This window comes from Chionomys nivalis, chromosome 3 (assembly GCF_950005125.1).
Source record: "Chionomys nivalis chromosome 3, mChiNiv1.1, whole genome shotgun sequence".
Taxonomy (NCBI): domain Eukaryota; kingdom Metazoa; phylum Chordata; class Mammalia; order Rodentia; family Cricetidae; genus Chionomys; species Chionomys nivalis.
In genome coordinates this window covers 68,796,917-68,823,876 of record NC_080088.1, presented here as the reverse complement: position 1 = coordinate 68,823,876, position 26,960 = coordinate 68,796,917, and the positions used below count along the sequence as shown (strand labels likewise).

The following is a 26,960-nucleotide window of genomic DNA, read 5'->3' as shown; positions in this document are numbered from 1 at the left end:
TTCATTTCAGTGTGATAGCATAGGATTTGAGAAGATAAGACTAGGAACACTTTGGGCCTACTCCACAGAGCTAGCAGTAAAACACAGTGTTCAAGACCAAGTTCTGTGCCACAAAGTGAAATAGAATATGCAAATGCAAGAACCAGACATAGTCTCCTGAAGGAGGAGGAAGGGGAGGAGGAGGAGGTGCTGGCCATTCTAACTAATCAAAAACACAGAGTGTGTTCAGTCTTCTCTAAGTGAAATGCTTTCTTCTCCCACTCAGCCAGGGGCCATTGAGACTGCGGTGGAAGACCTGAGGGGACACATTACACAAACTTCTGGAGAGAGAGTTCTAGGCTTCTGGCTCCTGACAGAGTGAGTATGTGGCTGTGTGATTAAAGAAGTCAAACTATGTTCTTGATATCACTGGGACAGAAGGGGAGATAAGTTTGTCAACGGAACTCTTCTGGGCTTTGTATATGGTGCTTTATTGACTTTTCCCCTGCCAGACAGGATTCTTTTAGTTGGTTGAATGGACACATTTGACTGCAACTGTGATCTTTCTGGGCTGGGACTCCCACCCAGCTACCATTGCAACCCTGGGATCAGGTCTGTGTCCTGGCTTTCAAGGACTATTGGAATAGCTTCCTAGGTGCCCAGCTCTGATCTCTTTCCATTACAAGCATGCTTTCTGTATTGACACCAGGCTGCTGTTCATTTTATTCTAGGAGAAATGGAAAAAAAGAGGAAGAAAAGGGCCACCTGAGGTCTACTATGTAGTTTGAGTTCTACATACGGTGTGGACAGTGATTCTAGGGAACTCATGAGGTATAGGGAAGTCAGACCACTGGGGAACATTAGTGTAAGAACTAAGCGAACATACAGGTCTATTGCTCATGTAACACCATCCTTTTCACTTGAGGAATTCCCTTAAAGGGAGAGTACCCCTTGTGAATGCTACATGTAGATAATCACCTTTCTGTCCCTCCTAGAAACTGCCCTGCCAGTGACCTTTCACCTACTCAACAATACATATAAAAAGGCAAACGGGGGTGTCTGTCTTCTGTCTACTATAGAACCTATAATATTAAATGGAAATTTTTTTTTTGAGACAGGGTTCCTCAGTATTAATAGCTCCAAGCTGTCCTGGAGCTTGCTCTATAGACCTGGCTGGTCTCACAGAGATCCACCTATCTCTGACTCTGAAGTGCTGGGACTAAAGGCATGTGCCACCACTGCCCAGTTGTGGAAATATCTTTAAAAGACACATCTCAATTCTTGATGGGTTTGGTGAATATTGTTTTCAGGTTAGTTCCAATAACCCAGTGCTGCATACGACTGAAGGAAAAGATGTGTCATCTTTGTCCCTTGAGCGGAGCAGCTTTTCAGGCTGAGTTTCCAGAAGGAAATGTTGAAGGCTTAACCATCTAGGCTGGAAAAATGGAGTCTCCAACAAGCAGGAAGGAGAATCAGCTCCCCGTGCGAGGAGGCCTGACTGGTTACCATTCTACCTTGCTCTTCCAAACACCTTCCCGGAACAGGATGAAAAGAAACTTTTCAAACATTTTGTCTTTTTTTATTTTTTTATTTTACTCTTTGTGACTTTATTTATAAAATGAGACTAAATTTATATCTGATGAGGTTTTGAAAGCACAAAATGTGATGCTACTGTAAAATTCTTCACTGGTACCCTCTCCTAGTCAAACCACTAATTATTGATGAAAAAGTAGTCTCCTTCCCATCCTGCTCCTGCTCCTCATACTTCTTCATCTCCTTCCTGCTCATCCTCCTGCTCCTCCACCTCCTAGTTACTCCCCTTCCTCCTGTTCCTCCTCCTCTTTATTCCTCCTCCTCACCTTCCTCTTCCTCCTCCTGCTCCTCCGCCTGTCTTTGCTCCGTCTTGTCTCCATCTTCCTTTCACTTTCTCCTTCATCCATTTGTTTCTTACGCATCTCTAGAATTTGAAAAGGAAAGCCTATAACTTAAACTTTTCACCAATTCCTTTGGACAAATCTACAATCTGCTCCCCTTCCCCACTCTTCAAGCAGTGAGCCATGTTGGACCCATGAAATGAGAAATCTTCTTTGGTTAGGGAAGATAAGCTTTCAGTTTCTGGAGACGTTGAATTCAACACGGCAACGATATTTATTTACTCCGATATTGGCAAAATTGGCAATCACAGCAGATCGAAACTTAATCTCCTAGTTAATCACTTTGTAGATTGTCTAAATTTGAGGCAGTGGTGGAAAACATATCAGCAGGGCAGACAAAACTCAGGTGGGCCCTGCCTGTAGCTTTTACACCATGAAAAACTAATGAAATATTAGTCTGCTGTTCGGTTCACAGAGGCCACCTCTTCCAGTGGTGGAGTGGATGGAAAAGTTGGCTATAACATTTTAGAAAGATTTCGAAGGTGAAAGTTGCGTGTTTGCAGGGCCTGTTCTGGGCTTGTGACCCAGACTGCCTTCCTTGGTTCTCCCTGTCTTGCCTAGGCTGCAAGGTTTAAAAAACAAAATTCTTCCTCTTCTTTCTTGTAATAGTCTGCTGCGCCTGTTGTCACAGAAGATTCACATGCTTCTGTCGCAGAGGAGAAATGCTAAGAACAGTGTCATTTATCAAAGGGCGTTTATTGAAGGATGCTTTGGGAGGCAAGAGGGAAAACTGATACCCGACATAGCTGGGCTTAGTGGATCTTTGCACTTCATTGCCTGTAAGAAAAGTCATCAGTTAACTTTGGGTTGGGGCCTGGAAGACAGATGAGTTGGCTGGGTCACTGTTTGTTTAGAAGGCAACTGAGTCCTACTTTATGGAAGAAACATTCTGCAGGAAACATGCTTACAATCCCATTAGATCCTTCCCTGAGTATTGCCATTCATCACTTACAGAACTAAAGACAATTTGGGGGGAAAGAATATGTCTGCGTCGTCCATACAGAAAGGTTGAGTATGTCATTCTACAAATGGGTCCAGATATTCTCATCAGAGAATGGGGAGTCAGCCCAGCATGACTGTTTCTTGTAGAAGGACTTCTATACAAAGCAAAGGAAGTAAAAATGCGTTAGTAAAGTTGTCTTCACATTAATCCGGGTGAGTCCCTTATGGTAATCTAAACTGATGCGTATACAGTTTTCAGTAATACTAGAAAACTGAGTTTGAAAGCGTGTGGAAAATGGATGCAGACAGTGGCCCAAGAAGCTGGGAGCCTGAACCAGAGAGGGAGCCATAAACTCCATTTAGGTCCTAGTTTTGCTAAAATAGGACAAGCACTTGAGAGAAACTGTAAGGGTCCAGGCTCTCAGCCACCTTTTCAAGGGGATTTTTATGCCTACACAGTTATAAAGACAAAATAATGCTTATTTCAACCTCTCTTTTCCTCTCCTCCTTCTTGGCCCTTCTAAAAGAGGACATTTTAAATTTTTTTTTTAATACATACTTTTAGAAGAGATCTGTTAAGCCAGCAGCACCAAGAACATCTTGATGCTTAGTGGAATCTCAGACAGTGTGGCGCGGTGGCAGTGTGGCCTTTTGAGTCCAGGGCACTCCAGGTGCCTATGTCCAGAGGCAGAGAAGATGGGCTCCTCCTCCACACACAAGGGTGAACGAAGGTTGGAAGAGACTGTTCTCATGTCTGAATGAGAATTCACGCTAGTAGTGGCAGGGCCAAGCCATTCTTGTTCTCTTCACATTTGTGAAAACCATTTAGGATGTGTTTCATTACCTGCTTTTCCCCAGCCAAACCAGTTTCTGTCTCAGGACTTTGGTATGATGAACACATGAAACTGCATGAGTTTCCTGTGTCAGGCACACAGAGAGTAGAACGCGTGTGGGGTGAAGCCACCTCCGTTCTCAGAAACGAAGGCGCAAGTGTATAGCCGAAGACTTGGGTGTGGACCCTGCTTGCCAGGTACTCTCTTAACAGTGGCACAAGCACAAGTCAGGGTGCCCCCCCCACATTTTCACTCTCCTGAGACAGGGCCTTGGATGTAGCCAAGGATGAAGCTGAAGCAATAATGGTACTTTATTGTTGTACCAAAATAAAAATAAGGGAACTGCTGCCATTATTTTAATCCTCCTGCTTCCATGTTCTGAGATGACAGGTATGCACTATCACCCTCAGCTTCATCTTTTTTTCTGAGCTAATGGATTTGGTTCAGCATATTGTTCAGTCCGTTAGAAATTAATCTATGTTTAATCTCATAACAGAAAAACATCCACTGTTAATTTTTGTAATATATTAGTCTAGCTAGTTTCCGTATTTTGCTAAAGACGGCTGTGTTTTAATAATTGCATTTAATTGAACACTTAAAATGTCGCCCACGTTGCGATAAGTGCTGTCCTTGCATTTACCACAGAAAGGGTGGAATCCATGCAATTTCCATGATCTCTAAATGGTGCTGCTCCCAGGACTTTCTTTGTATTGTTCGTAGATGCCACATAGTTTTTGAAAGTCACTAGGTGGCTTAGCTTTTATTTAACCATTTCTTTTCAAACCGCCAGTGAGTCCAACACAGAATTAAGTGCTTATGATGATTCTTTAATATTAAAGCACCGAGCCAAGGATGCTGGTGGAGAAAGACATTGACTAGAAAGGCATGGAAGCATCCGTCACACTATCTGACAACAAGAAAAAGGAAAAGGAAAAGAAAAAACACCCATGACTATCTCTGTAGCATTTAAAGTGCTCTTCTCCGTGTAGTCTCCACAGTAACAGTCCAAAAGGGAAAGCATTATCTGTGTAAAGATGAGGGGCCAGGCTCCGAAGAGGACTCTAGAGTTACAGTAGCAAAGATCAGGGTTCTGTCGTATCAGGGCTTACGTGTTCTGAAGCCTGCTGACGGAGAGGGCTCACTTCTTTCATATGTGTCATCCCTTCAAGAGGCCATCATGGCTCCTTCAGCAGAAACATAGTCAAAAATGAGAATTCTCTTTCTTGGCTTTGGTGGGGGTAAGGGGGAAGTGCACATGTCATCCCTGCTGACTTAAGAGAGTTTTTCTCAGACTTGTTCACCCAGATCTTTAAATAAAACGAAGCCAGGGCCTTCAAGATGGCTCAGCACAGGATAAGTCTAACAACATGAGTTCAATCTAAAAATCCACATAGTGAGTGGAAAAACAGCTCCTTCAAACTGACCTTTGATCTCCACATACAGGCCATGGCACATGTGTGCATGCATGCGCACGTGCGCACACACATATATAGAAACAACAACAACATAAAGAATTTTAAATAGAAATTTAAACAAATCAAAGTCATTCAGGGGAAAGAGGGTGTACTGGCTTGTTTTGTGTTAACCTGACAGTCTGAAGTCATCAGAGTGCGTCCCCGAGATCAGCTATAAGACATTTTCTCAATCAATGGTCAAACCAGAGGGCTTAATCCATTGTGGGTGGTGCCATCTCTGTGCTGGTGTTCCTGGGTTCTATATGAAAGTAGGCGGAGCAATCTGTGGGTAGCAAGCGAGTAAGCAGCTCCCCTCTATGGCCTCTGCATCCGCTCCTGCCTCCAGGTTCCTGCCTTGTTTACTTTCCATTGGACTTCCTACAATGGCGGACTAAGTGTAACCTGAACAAGCCCTTCCCTTCCTAGCTTGCTTTTTGGTCATGGTGCTCTTATGGCATCAAGAGAAACCCAAACCAAGACACACGGGTACTCTTCGAACATGCGCTCAGGCCCTCCATTTTCCCGACAATTAGCTCTGGACACGTAGTTGTGCAGAGGGGCAGTGCACGTGGCCTCTTTCTTACCTGCTTTCCTCAAGCAGACGGCAAGGGCAGGACCATGACAGCCACTGGCTTTATTTTATGGATGAGAAAATCCAGAGATTAAATGACCTGTTCAAGGGCAACCACTTACTACAGGTCACCGGAGAGCCTGGTTTAGCAACACCTCTCTCCTGGCCTTGTTGTCTTTCCATTAAGCTGCCCTGGGTGCCTTTTGTGATTTCTCCCGCCCCTGACATAGAGATCACAGCGGTTTAAATTGCTTGAATGATCTCTGCGCCAGCCTCTGGTTCCTTTGTTGATCTTTGTTGATTGTCTTTTGTGTGCAGGGCTGGGGGGGGTGGGGGGTGGGGGTGGGGGTGTCAGAAGTTCACCAGGCAGGATCGGAGACCTCTTCCACTTTCGCTCCCCAGACCATTCTCTGCGTGTGCTGCTCATTTGACTTTATTCAGTCTTTACCCAGGAACCACTGAAATAGCCAGAGGCCTGTAGGGGGTGGTGAGCGATGCCTGTGGACGAAAGCCAGCCACACTTCCATCTTGTCGCAGTCTTATTATGTGGTAAGGATTACAGAACCACTCTGTAATGGAAAATACAGCTAACAATAATTAAAAGGGACGAAGACCAGAAAACTGGAAATTGTCCATTTCTAACTATTTATAATACAAGGTACTAAAGACTATAATGGCTATGCACGTCACCATATACTGCTTCTTTTGTTCTATTGACTGGCGTGGATTTTGACCCCGATGGCCAAAGCTGTAGTCCATGGGTCAGCAGCACTTGTAACTCCTGGAAGGCTGATAGCGCTGTTGACCCTCTGTCCTTAGCCCAGAACTACTAAGCCTGAACTTGTATTTTTACAGGATTCCTTTGCACACTAAATCTGAGAGGCATCCCTCTCTATTATGCATGCTCTTCCATGGTTTCCTTGGGCCCACACTGCTTCTTTTGTATTTTTGCTGTCCCGTGAGCCATGCGCTCACTCTAGCCCTGTTTACCGTTATCTCCCTTTAGAAATGCCATCGCTTTTCACAGCTCCCCAAATTCCTCTTACTGTGTTTAGATCTTGTGATCGTATTCACCTGGTTTCCTCTCTTTTGCAAGACATTCCTTCCTTGTAGCAGCCTGCACTTTTCCTGTCTTTCTGAGACCCTGGATCCATAGAAGAGTCCCATATTAATTCAGCCCAAACAATCTCATATCCTTTCCTTACACGCACTTCCTGTTGTGTGGTTCCACTCCCTTTACGCGTGCCGTGGTGACAGCATTGTTAGGCACTGTTGTGTAAGCTTAGAACAGTGAATGTTACATGGTATGGCTCTGAACTCACCCAGAGCACGACTCAAATTTTGGTAGAGTTCTCCACTGATACTACCAGGGCCCATGGAGGACCTGTCTCCAAGTCTCTAAGCCTCCAAGCATCAGAAACCCAGGAAGACTGGCCTTGTCCTTGAATGAAACCATTCAGGTAGAAAATTGCCTCAAATCTATCAAGATCTTAATGACCTGTGGCAGGACTCTGGTAGTAACAAAAGCAACCTTTGTTGCCAGAATGCATTTGTCCTGGTGGGTGTTTTCAATGACCACTTAATTAAACACATTGCTTTTCTCTACAAGTTCTCCATGGTGGCAGCCTCAACCAGATATCAATGTTCCCCGAGTGACCAGCATTACAGCACAGTGAGAGCATATAGTTATTGCTGTCACAAATGTACTTGGGAGTGTTTATTTTCCCATGACTGCAACCAATTAGGGAGAACTCAGAAAAGAGCCAAGAGGCAAAAGGAGTCTGATGCTTCTAAATGCCTAGCTCAGTCACTTCTTACCTATTCTGCTCCTTGTGCCAATCTCTTAAGTTCAGTGAGTCTCGGTTTTATCATCTACAAAACAGAGATATTAAAAAAGTCATTTCAAAGATTAAATTACCCAAATCTGTTTAGTGCTTATAATAACAATTGTTGCATGCTATGCACCATATAAGAAATCTATTTATTATTTATTAATAGTCTCTCATTCATACATTTGTTAATATGCTTTCTGAGCCCCTTTCATAAGTCAGACTCTTCTCCAAGTGCTGAAAAAACCAGGGGCAAGCAGAAAAAGTTTTCCAGCTTTTCTGAGTTCTCAATCTTAAGAGAGAGGAGGACAGATAATGAAATCCCAGCAAACACGATACACATGTATCAGTCCCATACATGATTCTATGACAACTCACTGGGGATCACTGCTTTGAGTAAAGGGGATGGGCAAGATTAAAGAAAGAGCAAAGATATAAAATAACAAAAGGAAAAGCAAACAAAGCACAGGACTGGAGACGAAGGAGCAATATTCCAGAAGATGGGGCGAACACGTGTAAAGTAGAGAGGCAAGCTCTGGAAATCGTGATCAGTTCCGTGTCTCTGTCAGACTGCACTGTGCCAAGAGAGCCTGGGAAAGGCTGGAGAGATAGGAAGGAAGCAGAGAACACTGGTTCTGAGGACTGCCTAAGCAGGGAATTCGCCTTCTCTGATGGAGTCGTCCACTGGCTACCCACAGGCCTAAGCAGGGGATTCATCTTCTCTGAGGGAGTCGTCCACTGGCTACTCACAGGCTGTCCCCATCCTGCCTGTGTGTGACAGGATGTGTATTCTCAGAATTCCTAATGGCTTACCTGTCCCCACTCTTTAACTGTCCCCTCCCCATTCCCTTGATGCAACAGCAAGTTAAAATCATCTCTTACTAACTTTTAAGAGCCAGTCATGCATCTCCACACACAGGTTCTGTGACCTCTCCTTGGCACCTTGACACTGGCCGTGGTAATCACTTACAATAGAATCATAGCATTTTAATTTTGAGCTTGTTTGATGTGTGTAGTACGCCATTGCTAGGATGTTTCTTTCATGACCCCTCCAAGTATTTTTTTTCCCAAATGTTATCAAATGGGGAGTTGGCATTGCTAGGAAGACATTTGGCTCTGAAAAAAAATTGCTCAATAATTAAGTTAGTTAAAACTCAATTTTAATTATTTAGAAACCTACCAATACAAGTTATTTTTTTAAAAATAAAAACAAGTAAGTCTTCCATCTTAATATTGAGGTTGTTAACGCTTGTGAGTCATTACAACTGTTACTTGTAAAAGTATCGTTGTTTCTTACATGTAAAAACACTGCCTGATGCATGTTCTGGAGGAAATGTGTGTACTTCAAAGTTTGGTCATAGGAAAAATAGAGTGTGTGAAGGGAGAGTAAGAAAAGAAAAAGAAACAGAAACCTCTGTTCCAATGGTCTGTTCAGTAGGTGTATCCTGACCTTCAAGATTTAATATACATATAGTAAAACTTGAAGCTCTAAGTAAAGTAGATGATCAGTTAATGAGGGCAGTCATAATGGGAGCGATAAAACTCAATCCACTAAAAAGACATCGCTTGCTTTCTAAAGGTGCGTAAAGCCAACAGCAGAACTGAGACTATGTGGAAGAAGACTTGAGAGACCTGAAAGCTGAGACAAAATCCACAGACACAGTTGGAGATCTCAACATCATTCTCATTTTAATTGACATAATTGTACAAAAAACCTAGAAAGATTTAGGACAACTCACCCAGCAACAGTGCTCAGAACCTAATCAACATTTTATAGATCACTCGACTTGATAGAAGAACACACATTCTTTTGAAGAATACACATTGATTGTGCTGGGATACACCAAATCCCGAGCCACAAAAGAAATGCCACTTAATTCAAAAGAAGGGAAGCCATCTACACTGCTTTCTGCCTGTGTCAGCTGGAGGAGAAATTACGATCAGAAAGATTATACGGGACAATGTTTTATTGCTTGGAAGCTAATGTACTTGGGAGCCATAGGCGCCTTGCATTGTGAGACGCGCGGCATGCTTTATTGTGGGATGATAGAAAACTGTCCACAAGGGTACTTAAGAACACTGCAAGAAAAGTGCCCCCATCAACTGAAGAGGTCTCAAGTCTGTGACTGAAGCTTCCACTTCAAAGAAATCTAGCTCAAAGAAGAGTAAATCCAAAGCTAGAAGACCAAAGGAAATAATGGAGACAGCAGCTGAAATCAATTAAAAAAATGATAGAATTAATGAAACAAAAAGCAGGTTCTTTGGAAGGAGGAATCAAACTGACAACTTTTATAGGCTGACAAATAGAGGAGGTACTGCAGAATTGCCAACACCCGCGGTGAAACTGGGTGGGGATGGGTAGGGGAGGGTGGAGATGGGGCAGGCCACTATAGGGCTTGCGGCCATCAAATAAACAGTAAGAAATCAGAGCTCACAACTCTGTCATGTAAGGTTAAGAGCTTATATCTCCAGCTTGAGTCACATAAACCACAAAAGCTCAACGAACACAAAACAGAAACTGTGGGTAGTCCTATAACAATGAAGAAATTTAATTTTTAATTAGAAACCTACACCAAAAGAAATGCCAAGGCACAGATATCTTTACCAGAGGATTATATTAATTGTTTACATAAAAAACTGAAAGCCAAGTTACCTTTCTTGGAAATTTGAGAAAGAAATAACTTTGAGGTATTCTCTGAAGCAAATGTAATAAGCCCAAACCAGACAAAGATGCTAAAAATAATAAGAAAAATTAATATCCTTCATCAAATACTGATGCAAAAATTCCTGAAATAATAACCAATATAACCCAGAAATGTATATAAAGAGTTATATATACTGTGACTAAATGAGTTTTTTTTCCCCAGGGATGCAAGGAAGGGTCAGCTATGGAAAAAATATTGGACTCTGTAATGTAACAAACATATAAACCATCGAAAGAAGAAAAATCACATGACCATTTCAACCAATCCAGAACAAGCATTTGGGCAAAACTAAGCAGCCATTCCTGACGAACAAAGGAACTCTTAGAAAGATAGTGTGGGGTGTTTTCCTCTGTATGACTTAGAGTAGCCATTTAGTCCTAGAGGTACAATCATGCTACAGAGATAAGACCAATGCTTTCTGCCCAAGACTGGGGAGCAGGAACAGGAGGCCGCTATTTTCCCTACTGCCATTCAGCAGAGTGGTGGACGCTTGAGCTGTCACAGCAATGCCAGTACCGTAATCAAAGGCGACACATAGAGTGCATGTTAAAAATTCTGATTTGTTAATGGTCTTCCCACCTTGGACACACTTGATCTCCTCCAAAAGCCCTTATTTGTATAGGATATGACTGTACGCATAGATACTTGCAAGAAATGCACAGAAAACTCTAAGAACTCCCAGAGATTTAGCCAAGTTTCAAGACACAAGGTCAAAATGTGTAAATGGACGCTGAGTATGTCCACATCTAGCAGCAGAGAAGTGAAAATCAAACCAACAAGAAGATAATAGTGCAAACAAGAAGAAACACAACACACACGGGACTTGTGTGCTGACAACTGCAAAGTGCCTGTGGAAGGTAAACCCTGGGAGATGTTGAGGAAGGGACTGACACGTTGCATTTTGGAGGGGAAGATCTGACAGGGTCACAATGTCAATTGCCTTCCAATCTGATACACTCTTTCAGTGTAGATCCTATCGTCTGCAAGAAGATTTTGAGGGCAAATAAGTTTACTCCTTTTTTTTTTTTTTTGGAAGGCAAAAGAAGGTGAAAAGCTTGACCAATTCTGAGATAAACCGAAGTGCTGCTCTCTTAGAAACACCGTTTTCCTAGGTGTAATGTGGATCTTATTGCCATTTTTCTCACATTCCTGACCACAGTTTCCCTCCCTCTCCCTACTCTCTCCTCCTAGTCCCTCCCTCCACCCACCCATCCTCTGTGTCCCTTTAGACAAGGACAAGCCTAATGAGGCTTTTTTTTTTGGCCAAATTTAAGCAAGCTTTTTAATCAAAAATAAATTAAATACTGACCAAGATGGAATTTGGATCAGGACCATCACCTGGAAATTTTCCAGGGAAGTGGCCCAGAGACACGTGTTGACAGAGATTATATGGACAAAACCCATAGGCCACTCTACTTTTCCATGAAGCACTGTGGTTAGTTTCCAAGAACTCCAATTCCCAGATAACCAGGAAGTCATCTGGTCTTTGGGCAGGTAGGGATTATAGGTTAACTTTAGGTTTAACATTTCCCCCTGAAGTTGTACCCCAGGCTAAATCTTTACATCTATGATCAGTACTAGTTTTCATTTGGATGCAATAACCATTAGCTTAATGGCACTCAGATAGGAATTATCACTTGGTTGTTGTATCAGTGATATAACAGCCAACAGTAATTAACAGAAGCAGAAGGGCCAAAGGCTCCTGATGGATAATATTGCTTCATTCTGCATAAAGCAGGCCAAGTGCTTTATCATATTGGAGAATCAATTAATGAATCTACCTGTTGCTAACTCTGAGCCCATGTTTCTGGTATATCAGTTGGCATTATAGGTAGTCATTTTGCTCCCTGTGTCAGGAGCTTCCTTTAGGTTTAGCCTTTTTCAGCCTGTTATGAGGGTCAGGGACAACACACTTTTCTGTAGCTGCTTCCAGTTAAAAATTGATAGTCAGGTCCCAGGAAGGCTGAAAAGCTAATCAAAGGCTGGAGAATGAGGCGGTTGGAGAAGCATCTGATCGTCTGATCGTGGTGAAGGGGCAGGGAACAGTCACATTGCTGGACTGGTTCACACCAGCTTTCAGCAAGTCCAGAGCCCAGCAGTTTGTAGCTGGATGGTATGTCTGTCAGCCAGGTGGAAATCTGCTGAGATATAGACTAGGAACAAAAGTTAAGATTCAAATTTAATAGTCAGGCAGTGGTGGCGCACGCCTTTAATCCCAGCACTCGGGAGACAGAGGCAGGAGGATCTCTGTGAGTTCGAGGCCAGCCTGGTCTACAAGAGCTAGTGCCAGGACAGGAACCAAAAGCTATGGAGAAACCCTGTCTCGAAAATTAAAAAAAAAAACCCACAAATTTAATGATAAACCTTACATTTGAAGCTATTTTGTTTGACCTGTCAACAGTCGAATCCAAGCCTTATGGCTTTGATTTCTTGAAGCTTGAATGAATTTTAGTTTGCACAAGGAGAAAAAAGTTTTAGTTCCATCAGCATTGCCACTGTGTTAAAATCCACATTGTAGAAAAAGCAGTGGACAGACATCTGTAAAGCAAGCAGGGGCAGATTTACACCTCGGTGTCATTGCAAAGGCTATGGTTTTGGGTTAAAAAGCATGCACATTTTTCCTATGTCTAGAAAGTCTCATTGATATACGTATTTTGACCTAGTAAAAAGCACATTTAAGACTATATTTAGAGGCTAACCAAATTTAATACCTTGAGATTGTGACTGAAGCCAGTGTTCTACAAATTTATCAGAACTCTATTTGTTTATGTTAAAACCTTGAACCCTTGAAATCACAGTGTAACATTTTATCTTTATAGTTTGTATTTATATATCTTAAATCATTTTATGAGGTTCTTAGAACTTATGTAAGTTTTTACAACATTAGACCCTTATGTATCTTAGACCATTTTTTAGAACATTAGAACCTAGGCCTGGTATGAACTTTAATCATTTACCAGAGACATACAGAATTATTAGAGAACAGCCTTTGAAAAGCATGACTGTATTGGTGAACAGTTACAGCTGAAAACTGTTTATCCTTTAATATAAAGCTTGTGAACAAGGCGAACCTGTCTTTTCTTAACAAGAGACTTTAGTTAGCTTTAACTAGCTAGCCTACTGACTAATAAACTAGTACGGCAGTGGCAGCCTTGGGGGAAGGAGCTATCAAACTAGGCAAAGCTATCACTAGCCTAGTCATGATGCATGATCAGAGATTTGAAAAGGACCAACCAAAATGATAGACCTACTGGCTATCTAGACAGCTACTTGTTCCTCCATGGTTGTTGGGGACAGCAGTCCAAGGGCAGCATCATTCTTTGGCTGTTAGACCCAGAAGATCCCATAGACTTTCCTGTGGAGTAGGAAGTTGGGGGAATTGGCCTACCTTGTCTAGGCAAGGCAGGGCACACAGTTCTCCAGTGTCCCACTTGCCTACAGTCTAGACAGCATCCTGGTAGCAGTTGAGATGAAGGGCAAGTTTTCACCCAATGACTAGCTTTGCCACGTTCCAAACAAGCTTCGGGTGTTCTTCTGTGCCCTCTATCTTCTTTGAAGGAGATCGGGCGTACTTACAGGAGCTGGCACATCTTTCTATCATAAAAATTATTAAACATTTTAAATGCCATATTTTCAGGTCTCTGAAGTGTTTGTGGACCATTATCTGCTAAGTACATCTAAACTAGACATTGTTTGTTTTAAGCTTAATTTTTGAAAACATATATAAAAAACTAATCTGAACATATTAACAATTTCTTAATTGAAGTTCTTTTAATATCAAGATAATATCTTTAACTCATAAACACAGTTCATAAAGAGACTGGGAGCTTTGCTGATCATTACCTAGTGTACTGTTACAGAATATAACAGTTCTTTGTGTGACTTGATTTACCAAAGTAGCCATCGCATAACAGTGCTAGAAAGCAACAAGAAGGTTAGACACAGATCTTCAAATCAGTCTCGTTAGCCTGAATATACCTTAATCAAGGAGAGGTTTTCTCTAAGCCAGTAACTCTAAGTTCTTTGTTGGTCTGCTTAGGTCACTGTCTTACTATACCATAAGATAGGAATACCTCAGTCTCTGGTGTTTAGCTGGGGTCCTAATTTCTAACCTTTTACTTATCTACTTATCAAAATCATATATTAACACAGACACTTTAATAAAATACTGTGTAAATTCTAAAATGTCTAAAATGTCCTATTGCCTTAGTTTACACAGGTCCCCAGCATCATTAGGGCATGCCATCAGAGGTACAAGGCAAGTCAGAAAACAATTGGTAGCTCTAACAGAATTCCCAACCAACCAGAAATAAAATAAAAAGTCATGAGAGGACTGTGAGATGGCTCCCTGTGCCCTGGATGAAGGATTTTGTGGGTCTTGTCAGAACCCCTTCATCCCCAATAGGGTACCCCAAAACCAGAATCCAAAAACCAGGCAGAAAAGTGTCATAGAGTTTTAAAGGGTTTTCTATAACTTACCAAAAACAAAAAGGGAGGTCTCCATTAAAATTATCCTCTACTTTCTTTTCAAAGCAAGGCTCTTCACTGCATGGAGTCCTTAGAGCCTGAGTAAAAAGCTGGGTTTCAGAATTTAAGGTGGAATTATCTCTCTGGGGCTTCCATATGTTAATCCTGAAATTTATCAGAAAAACCATTATCACCATTTCGACTGAATTTAAGCAACCTTTTACTAAAGATATTAAATACTGACCAAGCTGGAATTTTGGTCAAGACCATCACCTGGAACTTTTCCAGGTATGTGTCCAGGAGGCTATTATTAATGGAAGTGTCTGCCTGATTTCTTTCTCAGAGTGTTCATTATTGCTATAGAAAATCAGTGAGTTTTGTATGTTAATCTTTTATTGATCCCACAACTTTGCTTCAAGTGTTCCTTGGATCTGAGAGTTACCTGGTGTCTTCAGAGTCTTTTAAATATAGGATCCTATGATCTGCAGAGGGATAATTTGAATTCTTTGTTCCTAGTTTGCCCCCCCCCCTTTGCCTATAGCTCTCTTGTTCTGGCAAAGAATTTAACATTAAACAAGAATGAAAATATCACTGTTGTATCATCCCTTACTCTAGGAGAAACGCTTTAAGGTATTCCTCATTTAATATGAAGTAATTTACACATCTGTCATATATACTCTCCTTGTGGTGAAGTGTTTTCCTTGGATTCCTACTTTCTTCAGGACTTTTATCACAAAGTGTTGTGGAGCTTTGTCAATGGCCTTCTGTACATTTACTGAGGTGATCATGTGATTTCTGCCTCTGAGTGTGTGTAGGGTGAATTATATTAATTGGTCTTTGAATGTTAAGTCTTTCCTAGATTCCTAAAACAGAATGAACTTGGTCATAGTGTATAATATTCTCAACGTGTTGTCTAATTTTGCCTGTGATGGTTTTACTGAGAAATTTCATATGTATCTACATCAGGAATATTGGCATATAGTATTAAAGACCAATCAACTAGTTTTGATATGAGATGTTTTGGTTTCATAGAAGGAGTCTGCTGGTTTTCCATCCATTTCTATTTTATGGAATAGTTCGAGGAACATGGGTGATGGTTATTTAAAGATCTGGTAGGATTCACCTGTGAATTCATCTGGTCTGGGATTTAACTTCTTGAGGGCCTCTTTATTACTGTTCTAATCTCATGGCTGGTCTAGGATTCTTTAAGTTGTTTATATCTGCCAGATTTAATGAACCTACATCATATGTGTCAGCAGTTTACCCTTTCTCATAGATTTTCCAATTTGTTCAACTTGACTACATATGGAATTAACTAACATACAAGGGTCTGGCTCATGAGGGATTTTTTTTTTCTTATTTAAATGCTTTAGGTGGGTAGGCCCACCCTTAATATGGGTCACAACTTTTGGTGGCAGCCTATATAAAAGAAGAAGAAAGCCTTTGTTTTTTTGCCTGCATGTTCCCATTCCTGCTGGTAAGTTCATTCTTTCACTGACGTTAGAGGAGATGTTCTCAACATCTGAGTCATGGCCCCTTTGGGGACTCAAATGGCCCTTTCATAGGGGTCTCATATCAGATACCACGCATATCAGTTATTTACATTACAATTCATAACAGTAGCAAAATTATAGTTATGAAGTAGCAACAAAAGTAATTTTATAGTGGGGGAGCACCACAACATAGAGTGTTACAGCATTAGAAAGGTTGAAAATAAATACATTACAAACTAATTCTTAAGGACTCCAGTATATACCAAAGACGATATATAAGCTGACACATCTAGGCTTGTAGTCTAAACAGCTACTAGATTCTTGAACTTCCATTGGTAAACAGCCATTGTTGGACTAGTTGAATCATATCCTGTAAATCACTCTAATAAATTCTCTCTCTCTCTCGTTCTCTCTCTCTCTCTCTCTCTCTCTCTCTCTCTGTATTTATTTCTGTAGAGAACCCTGACTAACACAACCAAAATCTTCAAAATTTTGTTGGAATCTGTTATAATGAACCCATCTTCATCTTAAGTTTATTTATCTGGGTCTTCTTTTTTGCAGTTGGTTAGTTTGGCTAGCTGTTTGTAAATATCTTTTTGTTTGTTTATCGAGACAGCCTCACTGTGTAGCTATGGTTGGACAGAGCCTGCTCTGTAGAACAGGCTATTCTTGAACTTATACTGACTTGCCTGCCTCTGTCTCCAGAGTGCTGGAATTAAAGGTAAGGGCTACCGCTCCGAGATGTCAATATATTTTATCTTTCCATAATATTAACTCTGTACTTCATTGGTTCTTTGAATTTTTCTCTTGATATTCATTTCATTAATTTCCACTCTGATCTTTTTATGATATTTTACTATACATTCTTGTCCACCAACTTGTTTTTGTTATCTAAGACCTAGAAGTATATCTTTAAAACATTTCTGATTTTTAATATAAACATATATGTATAAACTTTCTTCTTATGACTAGCTTGGCCATATCAAAAGGTTCTGGCAAATTTTGTTTTCATTTTCATTTAATTCTAGAAATTTTAAATTTTATTTATTGTTTTTTTAATTCATCGATCATTAGGGAATATACTTTTAGTGGTTTCTTTGCTCAGAACAGAGTCTCACTGTGTGGCCCTGTCTGAGCTTGAGCTTGTGTCTGTTCATTTGCCTCTGCTTCCTGGGTACTGGGATTACAGGCAGGTGCCAGCGCACTTGGAGATAGCTTACTATTTTATCTTTATTCATTAAAGTAAATTCTATAACTTTTCTTGCTCTTTATTTTATTAATATTTTACAAGATATAAGAAAATATTTTTTTTTGTTTTTGTCAGAACTTACTTATGGCCTAAAATCTGATCTATTTTGTAGAATGTCCATGGGTTACTGAGAATATCTATAATTGCCCATTAGAAAATTTTGACATATGGTATAATTTAATTTTGGTGATTATTTGTTGAATTTTTTATTTGGTGATATGTATTGTTAGTTGTCTTCTCACCATAATGAAATATCTTGAGAAAAAGAACTTTAAAAAGGAAGAGTTTATTCTGACCCAGCTTGAGGGTATCGTCCATCATGGTGGGGAGGTCATGGTGGCAGGAGGAGAGAACAATGGATACTTGTTCTCAGGTGAGCAGCTGATAGAATGCTACTGCCCATGGTTTGCATAGATCATTCAATCTCAATGAATCTAATACCTGTAATTCTTCAGTGACATACCCAGAAACTAGTTTCTACGGTAACTCTAAATCCCATAAATTGATAATCAGGATTAACTGCCACGCTATATATTTACTGACTAAAATACTGAAAGTACCCACTTTTGGAGAGAAACTCAAAACAATTCCATTAAAACTGAGAACAAGACAAAGTCTGTCAACTCTCCCCAAATCTATTCAATACAGTATTTGAAATTCTATCTAGAGCAAGAAGACAACTGAAGGAGAACAAGGGGATCCATTTTTTTTTTAATTTTTAAATTTTTTTATTTTTATTTCTTTTTTAATTTTTATTTATTTATTTATTTATTAAAGATTTCTGCCTTCTCCCCGCCACCACCTCCCATTTCCCTCCCCATCCCCCATCAAGTCCCCCTCCCTCATCATCCCTAAGAGTAATCCGGGTTCCCTGCACTGTGGGAAGTCCAAGGACCACCCAGCTCCATCCAGGTCTAGTAAGGTGAGCACCCAAACTGCCCAGGCTCCCACAAAGCCAGTACGTGCAGTAGGATCAAAAACCCATTGCCATTGTTCTTGAGTTCTCAGTAGTCCTCATTGTCTATTATGTTCAGCAAGTCCGGTTTTATCCTATGCTTTTTCAGACCCAGGCCAGCTGGCCTTGGTGAGTTCCTGATAGAACATCTCCATTGTCTCAGTGTGTGGGTGCACCCCTCGCGGTCCTGAGTTCCTTGCTCGTGGGATCCAAATTTGAAAGGCAGAAATCAAAGTATTTTTATTTGCCAATGATATGAAATATAAACAACCCTAAAATTTCTACCAGGGAACTCCTACAGGTGATAAACACTTTTAGTTAAGTGGCTAGTTACATGAGTAACTAAAAAAAAGTAACTCTCCTATATACAAATGATAAACAGACTGAGGAAGAAATCAGATGAACAGCACCCTTTACAATAGCCACAAACAATATAAAACATCTTGGGATAACTTTAACCAAGCAAATGAAAGGCTTGTATGACAAAAGCTTCAAGGCTTTGAAAAATGTTATTGAAGAAGATATCAGAAGATGGAAAGATCTCTCGTGTTCATGGATCAGTAAGATAAACGTAATAAAAATGACCATCCCACCAAAGGAAATGTACAGCTTCAACGCAATCCATACCAAAATTTCAATACAATTCTATATAGAACTTGAAATGACAATACTCAACTTCATAAGGGAGAGGGGAGAGAAAGGAAGTAAGTGCCAGGGAATGGGAGGAGCTCTGCAAAATGCTGTATTCTGAACACAACATGGTCCATGAAATCACAACATCCATGGTTATCTCTACAAGACTTGTAGAAGATCAAGCCAACCCAAATTACAGCACACGTTATGGAAGAACTCACAAAATCCGACCCCTGACTGAAGACATAGGCAATTGGTAACTGACAGAAGAAGAATCATTCTTTGGGGATGTAGCCATGAGTAGGTGGTCCATGCTCCAGTAGATGGCATCGTACCCATATACATATGGGAGGAACTAAATGGATTTTGTGGTATTAAAAAAATTCAATGATATTGTTTTAGTGTTTCTATTGTCGTGAAGAGACATCATGATAACAGCAACTCTTAAAAAGGAAAAAAAAATAATTGGGATAGTTTTCAGTTTTAGAGGTTTAGTTCATTATCATCATAATGGAACATGGTAGCATGCAGGCAGACAGGGTGCTAGAAAAAGAACCGAGAGTCCTACATATTAATCCACAGGCAACAGGAAGTGAACTGTGTCACTGGGAGTAGCTTAAGCATAGAAGAGCCAGCTTGAGCATAGGAGACCTCAAAGCCTACCCCAACAGTGACACTTCCTCCAATAGGACCATAGATACTTCAACAAAACCGCACCTCCTAATAGTGTTACTCCTTATGGGGGCCATTTTCTTTCAAACAACCATAGATATGAAGTTGGGAGACTGCTGTGTGTGAGGAGATCCAGAGGAAGCTGAAGAGGAGAAGAGGAGAGTGGATATGATCATATTTTATTGTATACATATATAAAATTCTCAAAGAATAAAAAAAAACAAATGCATAAATTAAGAAGATAACATCAGGGTGTGGTGGTGCGTGCTTATAAGCTCAGAACTGCAGTCTTGCTGCTCTTTGTGGAGTTTCTTATCCATCTTGCAATCCTCTTTTTGAGGTTCCAAATTGACTTCCTTGCTGTATTTATCTCTTTATCTGAATACCCTTAATGCTACTGATAATTTTTAAAACTGTACTTCTGAATTCCCTTTTCCGGCACTTTAGCCATGTCAGTACCTTTGGGTTTGATCATTGAGAAGGTATAATTTATACTCTTTCAGAAGTCACTGCCTTGATTTCTCATATTCCTTGCTTTTTCATACTGTGTTGTGTACTTCTGTTGGGGCAAATATGTCTTTTAGGATTGTTTTCTATTTTTTAATTCTCATTTTTTTATTAGGAAACCAAGTTTTCTTTTGGGTTTGTGATAACTCCCGTATTTCCCTACTACACACAGAGGGAGAAGTGAGATAACAAAAATAGAAATAATTTAATAGTAAACCAGATACCAAATGTAGTAAAAAGATACCCAGAAACATCAACTACATCTCTAATGAGGCTGAAAAATGGAAGAAGCTAGGGCACTGTTAGGATGAACTAGGATTTGAAAATTCATTAAAGGTGATGTTGGGTTTCAGATTCACAAAGAAGCAGAGGAGTTCTTGGTGTCTCCAACTTGGGGTCCTTCAAGTCCTATTTTTTTTTCCTATTATAAACCTTTCAGTCCTTGGCTACATCTGGTTGGACACAGGGGATAATCCCTGCCTGTGAATCAAGGGAATGATTTACACAAATGAGCTAATATGCATGGAGCAGAATTCCTTCTCTTGAGGATTTGACGGGGAGAGATTCAGGTCTGCACAAGAAGAAGCTGAAGGTTATAAGCAAGGTGGAACTAAAGAGGAATAAAAAGGAAAGGAACCAATGCACACAACAGGACCACTCCAGTCGAGAGGAAACAGACAAGGCCGGGAGAGGCACAGAGATTTAGATAGAGACTACCACGGCAAGAAGTAGATCTGTCTACTCCCGGCTCCTGGGGCTCTCCAGGTCTCATGGGGGCTAGCTGCTCTGTAGTTCCTGTTCTTGGCTTTCACTGGGATTCCCATGTTTTTATAGCATCTACCCTCCTTCTGGGTCTGCCTGGGTAGGACTGTGATCTCTGTACCCAGAGAGCCATAATTAATAGTCTACAGCAAGCAGATATCGTTCCCTTTTCAATCAAAGGAAGACCGTGGAGGAGATGAGATGGGTAGGTTTGTCTCGTTCTTCCCTCCTCCTGGACCCTCACCGTGGGTCTCGTTCTTGGCTTCTGATCAAGCAAATTCCTTAAAGAGAACTCAGGAGAGAAGCGGATGCTCCCGGGGTTGGGCATCTTATGCGCTCCTGGTGTGCTGTAGATGGCTTGAATGATTCACCATCTATTGTTAATTTTGTGGGGGAAAAGAACGAGTGGCGTGTTCCAGACCCTTTTCTTTTTGCAGCTATCGAAATGCTGTTTTGGTGATGGCAGCATTGTGGGGAGAGCAAAGTTTCCTCCCAGTGTGGGAAACATAGGAGGAAAACCATCTTGATGGAATATACACGGACTGGGGTAGCCACCGGAAGTGGTCAACCTGAACACGCTGTTGCCTTGGTCACGTGATGCTAGGCCCTTGTCACTTTACTGAGGCGTGGTTCCTGAATCTGTAAAGTAGTATATGATAGGCATGTGAAAATTTTTAATAAGTTTCGAGGAAATGGTGATTGTTTCTGTCCATGATCAGGTCTTTGCTTGAATGCTTTCCCCCTTCCTTGTGTCCTTTATGGATCTCGCTGAAATACATCTCAGGGACTTGCAAAATCTCTCCACTGTATGCTATTCTCACAGATTATCTCCAAACTCTGCTCTAAAACTTGTTTTATTTTATATGTATGAGTGTTTTGCCTTCATATATGTCTGTGCACCGCCTGAATGACACATGCTCATGGAGACCTGAAGATCAGGGTCCCTGGAACTCAAGTTGTGAGGCATCATATGAGTGCCGGGAGGTGAACGCAGCTTCTACAAGGGCAGCTAGTACACTGTACTACTGAGCCATCTTTTAGCCTCTCCTCAGTCCTCCTGTCCAGCATTTTGTACCCTCCTCCATCTGGAACTCTTTTTGGAATGGAAGCACAGGAAGCCCCAGGTCCATTTGGTACATCACTGTAGTCCTAAAGCCTATAACTGAGTAACTTTGCATTTGGGGATTGGTAAGGGTAAGAATTACTTCTAATTTAGTTTACTGGTATTGCTTCTTAAAAGAAATTCTTTGTTCCATGTAGTAGGAAGTTCAATCGCAAATCGATAGAAATCAAATTTTCTTGTGCACCATAATCCTGAGCTGCTTTCTGCCTCGTGACTTCTGAGCTGTGCTCATGTCCGAGTCGACTTTTGGCTGGTCTGGTCAGGCTGTCTTAAATGGATGGAACACACACCCCCTTCCATCAACCCTCTCACTTACTGTGTTCAAGCTGCTCGGCTCCTAACCTTTCAAAGCAACCCACACTGGCCACCTTTAGTGGGAATTTCACATATGGCTTATACTTGAATTCAGAACAACTTGAATGTGGCATCTAATATAATGAAAATAAAATCAGCCACGCTAGACAAAGAGGCAAACATACAGAAGTTGCCTTATGTGTATGGAATGAGCAAATACTCTTTTCCTATTTTTAGGAAGTTGAAAACAGGTATTTTGTATATCTGAAAAGATTGACAGGCTTGAGACACTCTCTTTAAGTGAATTTGACTTGATCTTTACTAATTGGTTTGTTAATTCTGCACACGTTTCCGCGATTCTCAAGGGATTTGGAAATGGTTTCCTTCGTTGTGATTGCATTGCTAGCCGACTATGATAAACTAATTCACGTTTGCTTTGTGTTTTATTACACTCTGTGTATGGAGTGTTTCTTTTCCTCACACAGCCCTATAAGGCTCTTTGGTAATACAATAGTGCTATCTTCATTTGGAGATGTGGAAACGGAGTCTCAGGAGGAAAAAGTAACTTTTGCCTGGTCTTAACAGCTGGCATGGGCAACGCTGCTCCTTTGACTCTGGGCCTGCGTGACAAAGAGATGGTCCCTCCTCAGCAACCTAGCACTTGAAGGGGAGCCAAAGAAAAAGAGCTTGAATTGTGGCTACAACCTGAGCTCCTAAGAATCTTGACAAATTTTCTGCACACATACAGATCATCTTCAGTGAACACGAGGAAAGAAAGAGATGTTTTAAGTCAGTGCCTTTACACCAGGCTAGGCCGGGAGTGCGACCTCAGGCAGTAGGGCTCTGTCATCCTAGCTTTCCTGGTTTATGACAGCGAGGGACCAATTCTCTGGGTTGGACAAGAAATACTCGGAAATTCTCTGATGCGTTCCCACATAAAAGTTTATGGAAATGCACAAATCTTTCAATGCTGCCCCAAAGTCCCCCAGGACTCAGTTCAAAGAGCAGCGACCAGGCAGGCTGGACATTTTTAGATATGAAGGCAGTTCCTTGAGCAGGCCCGGGAAGTGTTTGGTTCACCAAAATGCCACAAATTCTCCTTCTGCATGGAGCTTCTTATTAAAAGGTTTTAGACACCCAGACCCCATGTCCCTTCTCCTGAATCAGACATTTTGTGAGTTATAGCTAGCTTTTCTGAATGATTCCACCTCCAATTGTTTTCATAATCTCTCTTTTTTCCTTTCGTTCTTCTTTTTTTTGGTTTTGCTTTTTGAGACTGGGTTTCTTTGTATTTTTGGAGCCTGTCCTGGAACTAGCTCTTGTAGACCAGGCTGACCCCAAACTCAAAGAGATCTGCCTGTCTCTGCCTCCCGAGTGCTGGGATTAAAGGCGTGTACCACCACCACCTGACTCTTTTTTCTTTTTTAAAAATTTACTGTGTATACAGAGTTCTGTCTGCATGTCTGCTTACAGGCCAGACGAGGGCATCAAGTCTCATTAGGGATGGCCGGGAGAGCCACCATATGGTTGCTGGGAATTGAACTCAGGACCTCTGAAAGAGCAGCCAGTGCTCTTAACCACTGAACCATCTCTCCAGCCACGTTTTGATCATCTCATATGCAACACATCTCGTCTGGCCAGCCATCCTGCAACATGTTCTGTATTTGGGGGCAGGCTGTTCATTCTGCCTAAACTTGATAATTTTGTGTCTAGCTAGATCTCTGGATCATCCTTTAAGACATTCTTCAAATACAATTCACATTAAGTTTTGACTTTATAGATGGCTTCAGGACCTTTCTTCGATAGAGCATCTAATTAAAAGCATTGGCTAGGCTGGTGAGATGGCTTAGCTGGTAACACTGACTGTCACTAAGGTTTTCATCCTGCATTTATCCCTGGAAGCCAGATGGGTGGAGGAGGAAGAAATGACCTCACAAGGTGTTCTCTCACATCCGTCCATGGGTCATGGCGTGTGTACGCTCACTCGTGCATACAACACGTGTTACTGTCTCTCTTTATGCTGCGGTTCCTCAACTGTGATAGTGTGGGACTCTGACCTTGCTCACAGAGTTGATGAAGGTCTAAAGGGGGCAATCCCCGTGAAGCTCATAGAGCAAAACATATAAAAAAAGGAGCATCAGGTAATGGTAACTGTTAACCAGGTATCAATTGCCCGTTGTGTAAGTCTCCATCTCATTTATAGCTCTAAATAACAGTGTGTTTGTATTTCCTTCTTTAGGTTATAAGCTTCTTAGAGGGCAGGGAACATGGTAGAAACCTTCTTAGCTCAATAAGAGGACCGTTATACAGACCTACACAAGCACTCAGCAACCACTGCTGACTTAATGGAGAAATTTAATGTCATCCCTCAATGAATGGTGGTTTGGTTGTGTGGCGAGCTCAAGAGCTCATTACACACATGCTGGGTAAATGCTGGTTATGTCTCTTGCAAGTTAGCATCCTGTCTTTGCTAGTTTAAGCTAACAGAACGTTATATAAGGGATGGGTGGCACAGCAGACATTTATTCCTTAGCCTTAGAGACCTAAGCTCATCACGCCGGCTGATTGGGGTAACTTGCTTGTTGATAACTTGCTTGCCGGCCTTGTTTGTGGCCAGCAGAAGCAGCTTCTCAGTGTGTGCTTGTGCTGAGAAAGGAAGCCAGTGTCTTTCCTTCATTTGAGGTGCTCACTCTACTGAAGGAGCTGTCCTTTTAGGAGCTGTCCTCTCTTGATCTCACCTAAACCTAACTGCCTTCCAAGGCTCTACTCCACGGTGTCAATGTTGGGGACTTGGGCTTCAACACATGGACAGATTCGAACAGGAATCCGTGCCTCAGTTTACTTTTCTCTACTTGCGAGGATTGTCTGGTGAAAACAATCATAGCATCTGACATGGTGTTTGATTATGTTTCTAGGTCTTTCTCTCTCTCTGCGTGCATGTGTGTGAGAGAGAGAGAAAGAGGGGGCGTATGTGTGTATGCGTGCTTGTTGAAGCTAGACTTGTTACTCTGGTGCCATTCGTTCACTGACTTTTGAGACAGGAAATCTCTCAGGCCTGAACCCTTCCAATAGAATGGGCTGTCTGGACAGCAGACTGTCAGAGCTCCACGGGTCTGACTGTCTCTGACCCCAGCATGTCTCCACAATCCCATGTCACCACACACAGCATTTTTTTAAATGTGGGTTTTGGGTCTTGAACTTGGATCTTTGTGCTTGCAAGGGAGCAGTTTACCAATTGAGATATCTCTCTTTCCCTTCCTATCTGTTTCTTACCGGCATCCCCCATCTGCCCAATGTTAGGTACAAGTTAAAAAACACTCAAGAAAAAAATTCTCCTGAGTTTTTTTTCTCTCCTTCACCTTACAAAATGTCATCCAGACTTCTCAGCTTGTGCTTTCCCAGCATGGAGATCTTTGCCAGGCTGTAGAAAATGGCATGCTTTAAGAGAACCTTCTGCCAGGGCAAGGAAGAGATGCCAGAGACTCTTTATCCTCAGCCCTGTGGGCCGCGGGCAGGGAACCATGAGACCACAGTTTGCCCCTGTGGATCCGAGTTGCCCTCATTCAGCACATCTTGCTGTCGGGCACCGTGCAATTCTTTCTTGTTTGTGTTCTTCCTCACAACATGGAGCTGTGGGTATGCCAGGGTGGAAGAGCTTCTCTGCATTCCTAATAAGGAGCATAGAGCCTGCTACATGGCCGGTGCCACAGGTTATGGGGAAAAACAAATGAATTACAAGCAGCCAGGTTTAGAGACCTGGGAATAAGAAAGGTTTGTGGTATTGGATTTTTATTAGAAACTGTGTTTGTTTTGACGGTCTCCCATTTCAAACAAACCGGAGTGGCTTAGAGAAATAGTAACCAAAGGATTGAAAGAAATGTATCTGGATCAACATTTTACAAGACTTCACTTAACTTGGAGCAGGGGGATACCTTGTTCTAATGCCATGTAGTTTTCAACAGTTTGTATTTAAACAACAAACCCAAATTGGATTCTCTTCAGGCTCTAGAACCCAGTGCTGCTCAAGGAATGTGTGTGGAGTGAATGATTCCATGTTTTCCTCCTAGTCCACTAACTCTGGGGTAGCCAAGATGCGTGCCCTCTTCAAGGGCTTGAGCAGGACATGTGAGTGGACTTGTTGATAACAGAGAGTAACTTTATTCAGCATCAAGGAAAACGTCTGTACTGAGTGACAGATATGAATGGCTCTCTCTCTCTCTCTCTTTTTCTCTCTCTCTCACACACACACACATACACACACACACACAATGATACCCCCCTCTCACACACACAAAGGAGAGAGAGAGAGAGAGAGAGAGAGAGAGAGAGAGAGAGAGAGAGAACATTAGTAGAAAATTCTTTTTAGAAGATCACTTACAAATGACAAATTGATCCCTTTGTCTCACAAGAACAACTGAAGTATCACTGGACTCAGGTCTGGGCTGCAAAAAGGGTGCCTAGGATGATCAGAGTTACTGGATAAGGGGAAATGAGACCTGGTAACTTGTAAGATTAGTATAGCCAGTCATTACTAGTTCGCTGTTGCCCTCTGCTGGTG

At 41.6% G+C, this 26,960-nt stretch overlaps 1 protein-coding gene across 1 annotated transcript in view; it reads left to right on the top strand.

Moving 5' to 3' along the window:
* The window catches only part of Tprg1 (tumor protein p63 regulated 1), a 106,842-nt gene that overhangs the window by 9,199 nt on the left and 70,683 nt on the right, over nucleotides 1-26,960 (top strand). Inside the window, exon 2 of the mRNA XM_057766096.1 lies at nucleotides 266-357. Within this exon, the coding sequence (XP_057622079.1) occupies nucleotides 266-357 (92 nt within the window). The remainder of the gene's footprint in view (nucleotides 1-265; nucleotides 358-26,960) is intronic.